The following is a 15180-nucleotide window of genomic DNA, read 5'->3' as shown; positions in this document are numbered from 1 at the left end:
TAAGACAGGAGGTAAGCAGAGAGACTGACAATGTTTAAACAAAGTGGGACCATTTTACTCTTTTATCCGATGTGCTCTCACATGGCTAAACCATGCAGCAGATTTTTATAGTCAGATCAGGGTTAGAGTCCCAGCTCTGCTTCTTACTATGGTGGCTGTGTGACCTTGGGCAAGTTATTTCACCCCTGAGTCTCAGTTTTCATGTGAGCTCGGGGATGATTAAATGAAACAATGTTGTAAAGGTGGCCGTCATAGACTAGGCACTCAACAAATATTAACTCCCTATGTTGCCTTCACAGATATCTATGTCCCTTCTATATCAAGGTAAGTGTCGGTCTGTGCACATACTTTCTTTAGTTTTTATTGAAGTAGAGTTGATTTACAAAGTTATGTTAGTTTCTGGTGTACAGCAAAGTTATGCAATTTCATATATATATACATACATACATTCTTTTTCATATTATTTTTGTTATGATTTACTGCTGCTGCTGCTGCTAAGTCACTTCAGTCGTGTCCGACTCTGTGCGACCCCAGAGACGGCAGCCCGCCAGGCTCCCCCGTCCCTGGGATTCTCCAGGCAAGAACACTGGAGTGGGTTGCCATTTCCTTCTCCAATGCATGAAAGTGAAAAGGGAAAGTGAAGTCGCTCAGTCGTGTCGGACTCTTAGCGACCCCATGGACTGCAGCCCACCAGGCTCCTCCGTCCATGGGATTTTCCAGGCAAGAGTACTGGAGTGGAGTGCCATTACAGGACATTAAATGTCATTCCCTTGTGTGCATATACTTTAAAAATAGAAGTACCTCAGTCACAAAAGTCTGACCAGGATGTTTGTTAACCATTCTATCTGCCTAGGCATTTTAGGAATTTGGCCAGGAGTAAATTTACAATAAAAATTAAAAGGCTCCCAAATTTTGTTGTGATTTCTTTGGAACTCAATGGCATTGATAAGGATATTATTTGTTTTATTAACTGATGTGAGTCAGATAGATGGTCTCTTTTAAGATTAGAATTCTGATAAGATTGCCTTCATGTACAATACAGTTTTGTTTTTTAAAGGACTCAACTAGAGAAAAGTTAAAGAAACAAAAAGAGTATGAACCTAAAAACTTGCTTTCTACCTATTCTTCCCATTTAATGTCAGTGTTTTTGGAAAGGGGGCGTTTCTCTCACATATTTGGAAACAGGGTTTTTTGTTTTTTGTTTTTGTTTTCCTGATATCTTTGATACTCTTCCCCAACTCAGGGCTGAATCCAAACTGCTCAAGCATTTCCATCATTTTCTCCCCTACTTCCACTCCTTTTTCTTTTCTGCCTTAAAAAAAGAAAAAAAAAACCTTAAAAGGTAGGTAGAGGACTCCTGTCAGAACTTTTAAAAAAGTAATATATGTATTTCCCACACCTGGAAGAAGTTCCTTCAAATGTCATTAGTCTCCTGCAAAATAACTTTAGACCTCATGACCAGGATCAATCAGGGAACTTTAGTAGCTGAACTAAAGCAGACAACCCTGGCTTAAAAACTGGGCAAAAGAAAACTGGGTTATGAAAAGTGAACTATATAAATAGCCAGTGGCAGTGCCCATAACAGAATACAAATCTGCTGCTATATTCCATCTCAGTGCTCTTCTGTAAGGAAGGGCTAGCTAACCTCCCTACAACATCTTCGAAGTCCAAGTTATTCCAGTGAGAAGTCAGTTATTTATCTCTATGAAAAGCCTGGTAACTGTTACAGCAGCAGCAACCCACTGATAATACAAAACATATCCTTCTCTCTCCAAATGAGAGAACCACTAAGAAGAGCTCACATCCTCACTTCAGGAGAAGCCTGGAACCAGAAGAGTCTGCCAGGATGGAATTATGCAGGAGGAGAAGGCTGGAACCAGGAAGCAAAACCTCCTTTTAAGGAAACAGGTAAAGGAGTCCCAAATGCAGGAACAGTAGATTCAGGAGCCAGGCAGAAGTGGCTAGACCAAAGTCCTCTCTGAAGCCAGACTCTGAGCTGCATCACGGCCCACCCCAGAGACTGTATAGACTCTGGTCTGAAGTCAGAAGGTACAGTAAAATGGGGTGTGTTACACAAAAGGAGGCTGGCTCAAGAGTTATGTAACCAGTATGACAACATATGCTGATGGGATATGAAAATAAAATTAATTTATTCCTCTATTCACTTTACTGGACTGCAGTTAAGCAAACTGGGAAGGCAATCATGGACTGAATGCTTCACCAGCTGGATAATACACGGCAAGTTTCTCAGCCCGTCTATGAAATGAAATTCTCACAGCACCTATCTCAGAGAACTGTTAGATTAAGTATGGCATACTTAGGGCAATGCGGAGGATAAGACTAAGCATAAAAAAATATTGTCTGGTATTTGGTTATTATTATTACTAGTTGGATGCCTGTTACAGACCAGGCACTGATAAGTACTGACACAACTATAAATAAGACAAGTGATTTCTGCCCTCAGACAGCTGAGAATCTAAAGTGGCAATGGCTACATATGGTTCACTTAGGCTACATTATAACTAATTAGTCATTTACTGAATGATAATTCATTAAAGGGTGAGAACCTGGACTCTGGAGTTCAACCCATCAGGGCTGAAATCCTTCAATGACATGAGCTGTGTGACCTTGGCAGAGCTATGAGTGAATGTACCACATCTCTCTAGAGCACAGTGCCAGGCAAACAGAAACAGGCCCAATGCATGTCTTCAGAATGCATTAGACTGAAACTTTCTAAGCCTCAGCCTCATTTATAAAATAGCGATAATAAAGGAACTTCAGGGCTTCCCAAGTGACTCAATGGTAAAGAATCCACCTGCCAATGCAGGAGACACAGGTTCAATCTCTGATCTGGGAATTCCATCATAGACTACTACTCAGCAATAAAAGGGAATTCCCCAGTGGCTCTGCACGTAAAGAATCCGCCTACAATGCAGGAGACGCAGGAGACTCAGGTTCTATTCCCGGGTTGGGGAGATTCCCTGGAGAGGAAATGGCAACCCACTCCAGTATTCTTGCCTGGAAAACCCCACAGACAGAGGAGCCTGGCGCGCTGCAGTTCAAAGCATCACAAAGAGTCAGACATGACTGAGCCACTAAGCATGAACATACCACCCTAAGGGATCCACAGTCAGCAGGAAAGAGGTACCAACTACTGGTACATGCAAACCACAGAATCTCAAATACAACACGGAATCTCATGCAGTATGTTGAGGTCAGACAAAGAGCTGCATAACATTTTGTGTCATTATACAACATTCAGGACACCATATGGATACAAAACAGATCTTTGCAGGGGAGAGAGGTTCAATGAAAAAGGACACAGGGAGATCTGGGAGGTATTAGAATTGTTTTATACCTTGAATATGGCGTTGGTAGTTATATAACTGTATTGCATTTATCAAAACTCTCAGAACCGTACAGGAAATGGGGGTGGGGTGGATTTTACTGTATTTAAATCATGGTGTTTGTTTTTTTTTTTAATAGAAGGAAAAAAAAGAATCATAGATAAAAATAAACTCCAAAAGTTCTATGAATTCTAGCCTGGGCAGTTATGGAGATGCTGGGGTCATTATTTGGAAAGCCTGCATTACTTGGGCCAAAGACACAGGCCAGAGGCCAACTTCTGGTGAAAGCACAGAAGTACATTTTGTCACCACCCTTCACCACTCATTCATTCATTCCCCACTCGCTCTGCTTTTTTGAGCTTGAGTGAACACACAGTAATTGGCCACTGGAAAAAGGCACTTAGGGAAGTTGGAGATAGCCAGGCTCTTAACAGAGTCCTACTGGGGGACAAGAAAAAAAAAAAAAATCAAATTGGAGCCTGAGAACCTACCAATACAAACCTCTTGCTTCCTAAAATTGAATCCTATCAGAAAGGACTATTTAAACTTTTCCTGAAACAGCAAAAAAAAAAAAAAAACCCAAGCAGGATGAAGGGAAGCTAGATTCATCAGAGTACTCACAAGTACAGTTTTACTAGTGATTTCTTTCAAAGTGCAATCAGCCAAGGATGGATTCATACCATTTTCAATCAATGTGAAATCTACTAAGTAGCCAATCTAAGTTTGGTTTTTCACATTAAAAAAAAAAAAAAATTTAAAAAAATTAAAAAAATAAAAAAAAAAAAAAAAAAATAATGTTCGCAATCCATGAGTCTACTTACTAACTAGTGTAAGACGGGAAAAAACCCAAAACCATAATTTTTAAAGAGGAAAAGTGAAAGAAAAAAAAAGGCAACATATACTTTCCTTTACAGACACTGAAATGCAAGTTGTAAGGGAAAGAAATGGTATTTGAAACACAAGGTCATCTGGACTCTAATCCTAACTCTGCAAATAATTTGAATGCTGACTGGCAAATAAGTATACTACTTACTCTCCTTAACTCTGTAATGAAACAGAGATTAAAGAGATATGGCCTGCAAAATTTATTACAATACAATGTGAAGGCAATTCGAAATTATTAAAAATACTACATAAGGGAAAAGTACCAAGGACATCATTATCAACTAATCTTGCTAGCAAAACGGTACTGTTTAACCAGAACTATAATCACCTCTTAACACAAAAAGAAACTTTCAAGACTTTAGATTTGACATATGTTGGGCTGACACATGAAACGTTCCAACATACTCAGGCACTGAAGTTTTTTTTTTAAATAGCCTGCAATGTGGAAAAAAACCAATATTTCTTATAAGATACTATGTTATGAGATTTAACTGCAGACATCTGAAAATGCAAATAGCACCTCTTACTTCATTTTAACCATCAAGTTCTTACTTGAAGGAGACAAAAAAAAAAAGCATTTCTGAATCAGGCCTATAATGTATCATAAAGACTCTTTAATCCAGATTTTTAGAAATGAAGGAAGCTTAGGCTACATGCAAACTCAGAACTAGTTCACCATATTGATCCTTATATTCCTCACAACTATTAATGAAAGAAACTGATTATCTACTAAGCATAAATTATCAAGCAATGAATCAGGTACTTCATTCATTGGATTATTTCATTCCAACAACTCTAAAGATACAGGTTTCTAACGGAAATATGTAAGAAAACTGAAGATCAGAAAAAAACAACGCTTTCAAAATCACACAACTGTTAAGTATCAGAACTGCAACTGTGAATGAGATCTGAGACCCAACTGCTCGTCTTCCTTCCAGAATATGCCATCCTCAGGCATATTTACATATCCAACCTCTGAACAACATATCCAACCCCCACAAATAACAAATAATTTTTCCTCTAAAAAGACAAACAATAATAATGGCAAATAAATGTCATGGAAGGGAAAATAATGAATTATTATCTTATTAATAACAGTATTATATCTCACACTGATTCATAAGAAAGGTGGAATAGGCATTATCACTTATTTACATTTAAAGATATAAAAGCTCGAGAGTCATATAATTTATTGTAAATTAAAAACATACTACCATTAAAGACCTTTATAGTTTTCAAAGTGTTTTTTTATCACCAATCCATAGAGAATTCATCAAACAAATATTAAGCAATGACCAGAACTCATTCTAGGAGCTTGAAAAGATAAGTGAACAATACAGGCAGAGATCTATACCCTCATGGAACTTACATTGTAGCAGGGGAGATAGAAAATGCATAGTATACATAGAAATAAACAGAAAAATAGAATAAGAGGGCTTCAGAGCATCAGAAGAGGAAGAGCAGGTTGCAATTTTAAATAAGGTGGTCAGGGTAAACTTCCATGAGTAGGTAACATTTGAACAAAAATATACAGGCATACGGGAACCAGCCATGCAAGTATCTGGCAGTACAGTGTTCCAGGTAAAGAAAATATTCTGTCCAAACACCCTAAAGAGACAGCATGCCCTGTATTCGAAAAGAATAGCAAGAAGGTCTGTGTAGATGAAATAGAGTGGGGGAGAAGAGAAGCAAGAGCTGAAATTGAAATTGAAGGGCAAGCGAGGGACAGACTTTGTAGGGCCTTGTCAGGACATTGGGACATGGAGCTGCTGCTACTGCTGCTAAGTCGCTTCAGTCGTGTCCGACTCTGTGCGACCCCACAGATGGCAGCCCACCAGGCTCCCCCATCCCTGGGATTCTCCAGGCAAGAACACTGGAGTGGGTTGCCATTGCCTTCTCCAATGCATGAAAGTGAAAAGTGAAAGTGAAGTCGCTCAGTTGTGCCCGACTCTTCTCGACCCCATGGACTGCAGCCCACCTGGCTCCTCCGTCCATGGGATTTTTCCAGGCAAGAGTATTGGAGTGCGGTGCCATTGCCTTCTCCGTGGGACATGGAGAGGGGAGTACAAAGAAGAGCGACATGTTCTGACTTAGCTCTGACAAGGAATACACTGTCTACTCTTGAGAACTGACTAGGGGTGAGATGTGGGGATGAGCCAAATCAGAGATGCAAGTATAGAAGACTAGCAGTAATCTAGGCAAAAGATGTTGGCGGCTGAGATAATGATGGAAGGAATGCAGATGGTGAAAAGTGATCTTTTTGGATGTATTCTGAAGGTAGAACCAATCGAATTTGCTAACACACTGGATGTTGGGTACAAGCTGAAGAATTGAGGATAACTCCAAGCCTGTTGAATTGAGAGGCCAGAAGGATAGAGTGTCACCAGTTGAGATGTTCAGGCTGTGGGTGGAACAGACTTTGGAGGAAATACAAGGAGTTCACTTTTGGACATGTCAGCCAGAGATGTCAAGTGAGCTAATTAGATATACAAGTCTGAGTTCAGAACAGAGGTCTTTAAAATTTGAGGGTTTTAAAGCATATAAGTAGTATTTAAAGCCATGAAATTCAAAATTCTCAAACTAAAAAAGCTCGTTCAGGCAAGTTACCCTCATCATTGTTAAAGATGAATGAAGTCTAAAGAAATGCAGTGATGTGTCCAAAGTAAGATGCATATAAAGCAATATAAAGAGAGTTGCTATTCTTTAGCCTGGAATTTTCTTAAGAACACTGCACTGACATCTAGCACAATAAATAAAAGATTATTCTTTCAAGGCTAAGCAAAAGGAGTTCAACTTCCAGAAAAGACTCCCCAAAAACTGTGCATGAAATATGAAACCACTTTCTCCTTTTTCCTTAAAAAGCATTATCAAAAAGACATTAATTGTATAATATATTGTAGGAATTCCACAAATGTCTGTTTAATAACAAGTGAAAAAATTTGCCATTAAATAGTCCAAGCTAACTGTGACTATTTGACAATCTAAATCCGTCTGTCCAACTGATTACAGTTAAATATTTTTACTTACCTGATATTTAAGCCAATGAAGTTTGTCCAAGTGAAAATATAATCTCCACCAAAGACCATTCCAATATAAGTTATTAATATATTCTAAAAAGAAAAATGGCAAAATACTGTTACACAGGTTTGAACTTTTTCAATATTCAAATAAAGTCATCCACACAATGACCCAAACATATATCCTTAAATTACAAAAGCAAGTAAGAGAAACTAACAAAAACCCAACGATCCTAAAATGAGTGTAGCATGAGTATGAACATCAACTAACATACAATAACATCAGTCTCTTCCTGGTCTCTCCAGAAGCTAAATGCTTTCACCAATGCTAAAGAATACTAAAAAGATCATCAAACTTTCCCCTTCCTTGTGATACGGGCCGACAGTACAAATCTAAATAAAGAATCACTGTTATTACCAGGGCTATTTCTACACATTTAACAAGTTCAAAAACAATGTTTTTTTCCTCCCATAGACATAGCAGTTGACTTTGTGAGGGGAGAGTGAAGGAAAATCTGCTTACAGGCAAGTATCTTTCCCTTTTTTTTTGAAAGGGAAAAAGGGGATGATGGAGAATTTACCAACTCAAAGACTATTTCTAGAGGACTCTGTTGGTATCTTAAAAAAACAAGGGGAAGTCATCTCAAAGTATCAAACATAATATCACTTCTCCCAACTCCCTTAATCTCCCAGGTGTAAACACCTGCTTATCTTGCTCCTTTTTCAGCTTGTGAGATCTTAGTTCCTCAACTAGGCCTCCCCTGATGGCTCAGAGGGTAAAGCATCTGTCTGCAATGCAGGAGACCCGGGTTTGATCCCTGAGTCAGGAAGATTCCCCCCTGGAGAAGGAAATGGCAACCCACTCCAGTACTATTGCCTGGAAAATCCCATGGACAGAGGAGCCTGGTAGGCTACAGTTCATGGGGTCGCAAAGAGTCGGACACGACTGAGCGACTTCACTTTCACAACTAGGCCTCAGACTGGGCCCACAGCAGTGAAAACCTCTGGCTCCTTTTTAATTATCCTCAGACCACAAAGATAAAATAAAAATTTCCGAAGTTTAAGCTCTTATTCAATTCTTCCCTAACCTTTTTTCCATTCTTAAGTCACTGACTCCTGTGCTATTGCAACTGCCAAAACGGTAAATGTCACAAATATTTTTAGTACCTGGCCTCTCTTAGATTAGGCCTACAAAGCAGAAAGTAAAGTGTTTATCGTGTTTTGAAAAGGCCAAAAATAAACTTCAAAATTATTCTTATAGTGGAGTAGTACCCTGTGAGAGAGCATTAAAAATTATGTTGGCCTCTTCCAGGTCTAAATATAGAGAAAAAAAAGTCACTTTAGAGCAAATTTTCTTATTATTTGAGAGGGGGAAAAAAAAAAAATACCACGTAACTGTAAACAAGGCTGGTAGGCAACTTGGGAAAATGCATTAACAGGACCCCTCTTGGAATAGAGAGATTTAGGGAAAAGAGAGATTAGTCAGCATAAACTGCCCAAGAATTTCAGAAAAGGAAAGAACAGAGAATCCAATCTTTTGCTCAATATCAGTCAGAAGTCAGAAAAACTATATATTAAAGCATCCTAACCAAGATTTTCTATCAGAAGACACACTCATGCCCCCAAAGTAGAACTCACCAGGAGGGTCTGTGCTGGGAGCTCAAAACAAAGACCACAATTCTGAGCCTTTAGTTTACCTGAGACTCAGCGGGAAACCCTGATGACTTCCATGCCCTGCTTTAGAGATTCTGATTCAAAACATCTGAGGTGGGCCTAGGACCCTCCACGTTTAACAAGTTCTCCTAAGTAATTTTACCACCACACTTAAGAGAAACAAGGAAATGTTGACCCAAGGGTTTAGTGGGTTAGGTTCTTCAAGCACAGAAGGCAACTTAAAGCCTGCTGGAGAACAGTGACTGAACAGAACTACCCAGGTTGTAACTGGGAGGCTAAGGAAAGAAGCTCCACTCTGGCCCAACTCCAAACCAGCAAGGCTATCAGGGTACTCCCATCTGTCTGAAGGTATAACACATCCTTCAATACCTTAGCAGCTGTAAGAAGCAAGAGCAATATAAACCACAGTTGACCCTTGTACAAAGCTGGAGTTGGGGTGTAGTGAAAAATCTGAGTATAACTTATAGATCTGTGTGTGCATGTCAGTTGCTCAGTTGTGCCCAACTTTGCAACTGCATGGACTGTAGCCCACCAGGCTCCTCTGTCCACGTGATTCTCCAGGCAAGAACACTGGAGTGGGTTGCCATTTCCTTCTCTAGGGGATCTTCCTGACCCAAGGATCCAACCTGGGTCTCCAGCACTGCAGACAGATTCTTTACCATCTGGAGGCACCAGGGAAGCCCAACTTACGGATGGCCCTCCTTATCTGAGATTGGGCATCTGTGGATTCAGCAACCACAGACGGTACAGTACTGTAATATTTACTACTGAAAAAATTCTGCATGTTAATACATTATTGACTGGGGATTTTTGCAGACACTAACGCCTATGGCTGACGATTTGTTATGTAAGTGAATACAGAAATGTCTCTGGTCAATAGTTTTTGGGTAACAAAACATATTAATATGTCTCTGGTCAATAATGAGTAAAGTGGACCCTAGCAGTTGAAACCTGCTTTGTTCAAGGGTCAACTATAATCAGATACTCCAGTTTCTTTCCTCCCTCTAGAGTTTAGAAGTAAAACCATTCCCTTTGGACTGAGTAAGTTCATAATGATTCTGTGGAGAGGAGGAAATATCAAAAGAAAAACACTGGACTTAATGCTGATGAGAGCATTACTGTATTCATACCTCACACTGATGACAATGAAAAATGTACACTAAGAAATTCTAAGCAATTAGGTTTAGTTATTTGCTAAATAACTTTCCCATACCATCCTTCTTCTTGGTTAAAAACAAGGCACCAACTGTCCTGTGTCTCGTGTTCCTGCTGTTTTTATTCTGAAGAGGCAAGCCATCTACTTTGCTCCTGAAGCATTAACTTTACAAAACCCAAACAGAGCTGAAGAGGTAATTTGGGGCTGAAACAATCTCAAATTTGGGGCTGAAACTATCTTAAATTTGGGGCTGAAACTGTCTCAGCCAGCCCAGGCCTTCAAATGCTTATCTCTAGCTTTCATAGAAGTCACACAGTTATTACAGCTTAATTTAGAATTCTATTCACACCAAACGCTCCAATTCTATGTTTGAAATCGCAGACCTTCTGAGGCTTTAACCCAAATCTAGTTCTAAAATGAGGTCTGGTATCTATGAATACAACTCCATGGCGGGTACAAAGGGAAACACAGCACACCAGGACAAACTCTACTCTGCAATCCCTTCCCTCATGACTGACAAATGAGGCACCAGAAGTTAAGCCCCAAGGGGAACTGTGCTGTTTCCTCCAAATGATCAAGGACCTACCTCTCTCTATTGTGCTCTTTTAGAAAGTGTATACCCTTGGCGGATTCATGTTGATGTATGGCAAAACCAATACAATATTGTAATTAGCCTCCAATTAAAGTAAATAAATTTATATTAAAAAAAATTAAAAAAGAAAGCAAGCCTACCTCACTAATGCTTTTGGAATTCAGGGATGCTGCGGCCTCTTGGATCTTAAAGCACTAGAATCACAAATTCAGATGAAAGAGGCCTCAGGCTTCAAGCTGCTAACTGCAGCTCAATATTCAAGTCAATGTGGCTCTCCTGGCTGAAGACAAATGAGCCTCCCTCAAATAAAATGGATCGGGAGGAAATGACATCACTGGTAATGTCAGACACAGCTTTTAATAGTGGGCCATTTAAGGCTTGGCTCACGCTTAGGAAAACTCTTGATTAGCTTCTGGCAGGCATCCTTCTACGACGCAGCCAGAGCTCAGCGAGGAAGAGAATAATTCTCGTCAGGAGTTAAAGGGACAAACCCACCAGTTCCAAGCTGGTCATCTTTCCTGTCAGAAACAGGGCTGAATATCACTCTCCTTCCTCCCCTCTGAGATGACGCATTCTCCTTTTCTCACTCCTCAGACCTAAGCTGCCTGAAAGTGGAGATCATGTTCTCCCTGAGTTCTTCAGGATTGTTCTAGAAACCATCACCACACTTCATCAAACCAGCAAGGCAACACGTGAGGAAATAAGAATGAAAGGGTGAAGGCCACAGTCAGACTTATTTTAGAAGAACACTTTTCAAATAAAGCAGGCACCGAAAAGAATACAGTACCTTTTCAACTCACCTTAATACAGCCAACTATTGTAGTTGTAAGAGCAGAATTATACTGAGTGCAAAGTACTGTAGCATACATCAAGATAAATCTGGAAAAAATAAAGAAAAGGTATCTTATAAGTAAAATCCAACTGCTTGTTTTATAATAACCCCTAGCCAAGGGAAATGATAGTATATTTCACTAGACACTGCCTGTGAGCTTTCCCACCTCACTGCTGCTTCTATTGAAGCTTTGGATTTTTTTTTTTAATTTCATTAAAGAGAAACACATGTCCATTTAATGATCAGGTGCTTCTCCCAGCTACTGCACTAAAACCTTGAAACCACCGTTCACAATCATGAGTCATCTTTTTAGATCATAGTCCTAATTCACCTAACTGAGATACAAAGCTCAGAGCTTACAGACCCTGGCTCAGGTATATATGTAACATGAGGGCAATATGATTCTGGACCAGGGTGAAGACAAGAGAGATACTTTAAGGATGGAAGAAAAACAAGTGAGAACTACTTTAAGAGGGGATATAGTTCACTTAACAACAGTGGCAGCAGTCGGCACTCCCAGATTTTACAATGAGGCTTCTGAGCCTGACTCAGTACCAAGCTACCGTGTCATCTTTATTTTGAAGCATCCAGTCACTATGTAGCAAGCCTGGGCTAGATCCAGTCACGAATATCAACTGAAATGACTGGTTGAGGGAAAAAATACCATTAGGGAAATTTGGAGGTGAAGAGAAGAGGCACATTTGCAGATACCTCTTGCCTTCTTCAACATGGTAGGGAGAAGTCAGTCCTAAATTCAAAAGCTGCTACTACTGCCTACTAATTCTGCAAACTTAAGACAATTTATTTGAATTCTGAGCCTGTTTTCTCAGGCAGTAAGGAGTAGGGGCAACAATATCTGTCAAATGGTTAATGTAGAAATAAAATTAAATAATGCATGTTGAAATATAATGGTGCTTATCACATACTAGCTTACTGAATAAATATTTAGTTTTTTTCATTCATCCTTCTAAAAGCATGACTTTGAGATTAGTTTGGTAGCCCTGGGGGTACATTCCCAAGGATGGTGAAACCACTTGAGTCTGGAGGTTTATCCTAAGCTGATACATTCAAGAGACAGGAATGAGGCAGAAAGACACTAGACCAAATTTCTTTAGGAAAACTATCTGCTAACAAGGCAGCAAAGGCTTACCCCATCACACAAGAGAGGGTGAACTGCAGAAGAAAGAGGGTGTCAGCCCAGCCTTCAAAATCCAATGCCTGTAATAAACAAGAAAGCACCAGATTTTAGAGCAGGCCCTCCAAGTCGGCGGTATCATTCATTAATGAAAACCCTGTGTGGTTGCTCCCATCACACAGTCTTATATATACACTTCCATGCATCACTCCAAGGATAAAGAGTTATGTTCAAGAATCTCATATATATGGAAATGAATCAACAAGCAGTTTTGTAAGGTTTTCTCCTTTCCAAAATGTAACATGAGTGAGATTTTCTATTTCTCCATGTTGGTACCAAGAAACTGCTATTTGCTTGAAGGCACAAGCCATGTCTTGCTAATTTCAGCAATCTTCCCAGATGGCTGGTATTAAATAATGGCTTTCTCAAATCTTAAAACATATTTCTTCCTTGTCATGTGTGAAAGCTCAAGTACAGTCTTAGTTACCTAAATTCAGTTGAGGTCTGTCCAGGGAGAATTACTATTTTAAAACAGTTGATTTTATAAAAGCAAAGTTTCTGTTGTTCCCCTTTGTTTCTAAGCCAAAAGTCAAAGGAATGAACAGAAACGACAGTGTGCATTGATCATCTGTCTCTCACCCATGAGGGAGTGTTTCTCTCTCAAGTACATAAATTCTCTTGCAATATAAGTTTCTCAAGCACATCTGAGGAACATTCCACTTTTTATCTCTCTGCCAACCTGTCCAACTTCAACTCTTGCCACTTCAACACAAATCTCATAGCTCCCGGGCTCCAGCAATACCCGGCTCCTCGTGGTTTATAAAACATAACATGCATTTCACACTCACATGCCTCTGCCTGGAATGCCCTGCCCCTCGACATTCACCTGACTCCTGCTCACCCACCAAACTAGAAGCCAAGCAGTTCCTCTGTGGGGCCTCCCCAGATCGAGAGCTCCTTCCCCCGGCCTCAGCACTACTCCTATTCAGTCCTTTCTCTCTGAACTCAAGTCTTCCTCTACCACATCTACAGGAGGGGAGCTCCCTGGTGGGAGGACCCACTTCACATTAGTTGAATCACAGCATTTGATAGACAGAAGACATTCAACTTGTTTATGATTCTTTGTTGAGGCATAACATATAAAAAAAATTAAATTCACCAATTTTTAAGTGTGTAATTCAATGAGTCTTGACAAATGTATAGGCATGAAACCACCATTACAATCATGATAAAGAAAGTTCGGCCTAAAACCATAAAACCTAGAGGAAAACAGAGGAGAAAGCACCTTGGCACTGGTCGTGACAATTTTCTGGCTATGACACCAAAAGCACAAACAACCAAAGCAAAGATAAGAGGGACGACATCAAACTAAAAGGCTTCTGCACAGCAAAAGAAACAATCCACAAAATGAGAAGGCAACCTATGGGATGGGGAAAAATATTTGCAAACTACATATCTGATAAGAGGTTAACTGCCAAAGCACATAAGAAACTCATATAACTCAACATCAAGAAAAACCCCAAACAATCCAATTAAAAAAGGGGCAAAGGAATAGAGTAGATATCCCCCCAAAAAAAAGGTATAAAAATAGGTACATGAAAAGGTACTCAACATCACTAAAAAAGTTTAAATTAAAACCACAATGAGATAGCACCCCACAACTGTTAGAATAGCTGTCATCAGAGATGACAAGTGCTGACAACGGTGTGGAGAAAAGAGAATCCTTGTATATTGTTGGCAAGAACGTACATTTTACAGTCAGGATGAAACACACACACACACACACAATGGAACATTATTTAGCCATGAGAAAGGAAATCCTGCATTTTGCAACAACATAAACGGACCTTGAAGGCATTATGCAAAGTGAGATAGATCAGACGGAGAAAGACGCACACAGTTTGATCTTACGTGTAAAAATCTAAAAAAGCCAAATGCATAGAATCAGAGCAGAATGGTGGCTGCCAGGCACTGGCAGGGGGAAACAGTGAGATGTTGGTTTTATAACTTGGAAGATGTATATGTTCTAGGGCTCTAATGTGCAAAAACGGTTTTATGGTTAACAAAACTATGAAGTTTACATACTTGAAAGTTACTAAGAGTAGATCCTAAGTGTTTTCACCACAAAAAAAGAAATGGCAGGTATGTGAGGTGACGGTAGGGTTAACTCATGTTACTATGGTAATCACTTCCTAATACATAACTATCAAATCAACCGTTGTATAACTTAAACTTACACAATATTAAAAGTCCATTATATCTCTGTAAAGCAAAAATATTTGCTTGCCTAGAAAGGTCCCTCCTGCCCCTTTATAGTCAATCCCTCCCCCATTACAGCCTCTGGGAACCTCTGATCTCCTTTCTGTTACTGGAGTTTTGCCATTCAATAATTTCATATAAATGGCATTGTATAGTATGTACTCTTTTATAGGTGCCTTCTTTAACTTGACATAATACTTTTGGTTCCTTCAGTAAACGTATCTTTTTATATGGAAATGTCAAAGTGTATTCCCACCAGCACTGTGTGAGAGTTCCCAGTGCT

At 39.6% G+C, this 15180-nt stretch overlaps 1 protein-coding gene across 1 annotated transcript in view; it reads right to left on the bottom strand.

Moving 5' to 3' along the window:
• Positions 1-15180, bottom strand: part of SLC35D1 (solute carrier family 35 member D1) — a 48096-nt gene that overhangs the window by 6071 nt on the left and 26845 nt on the right. The window contains exons 9-11 of the mRNA XM_005895790.2: positions 12654-12721; positions 11472-11550; positions 7260-7342 (exon numbers count right to left, since the gene is read on the bottom strand). Of these exons, the coding sequence (XP_005895852.2) occupies positions 7260-7342; positions 11472-11550; positions 12654-12721 (230 nt within the window). The remainder of the gene's footprint in view (positions 1-7259; positions 7343-11471; positions 11551-12653; positions 12722-15180) is intronic.

Source organism: Bos mutus, chromosome 3 (assembly GCF_027580195.1).
Source record: "Bos mutus isolate GX-2022 chromosome 3, NWIPB_WYAK_1.1, whole genome shotgun sequence".
Lineage (NCBI taxonomy): Eukaryota > Metazoa > Chordata > Mammalia > Artiodactyla > Bovidae > Bos > Bos mutus.
The sequence above is the reverse complement of the archived record's forward strand: the minus strand, read 5'-3'. Positions and strand labels throughout refer to the sequence as shown.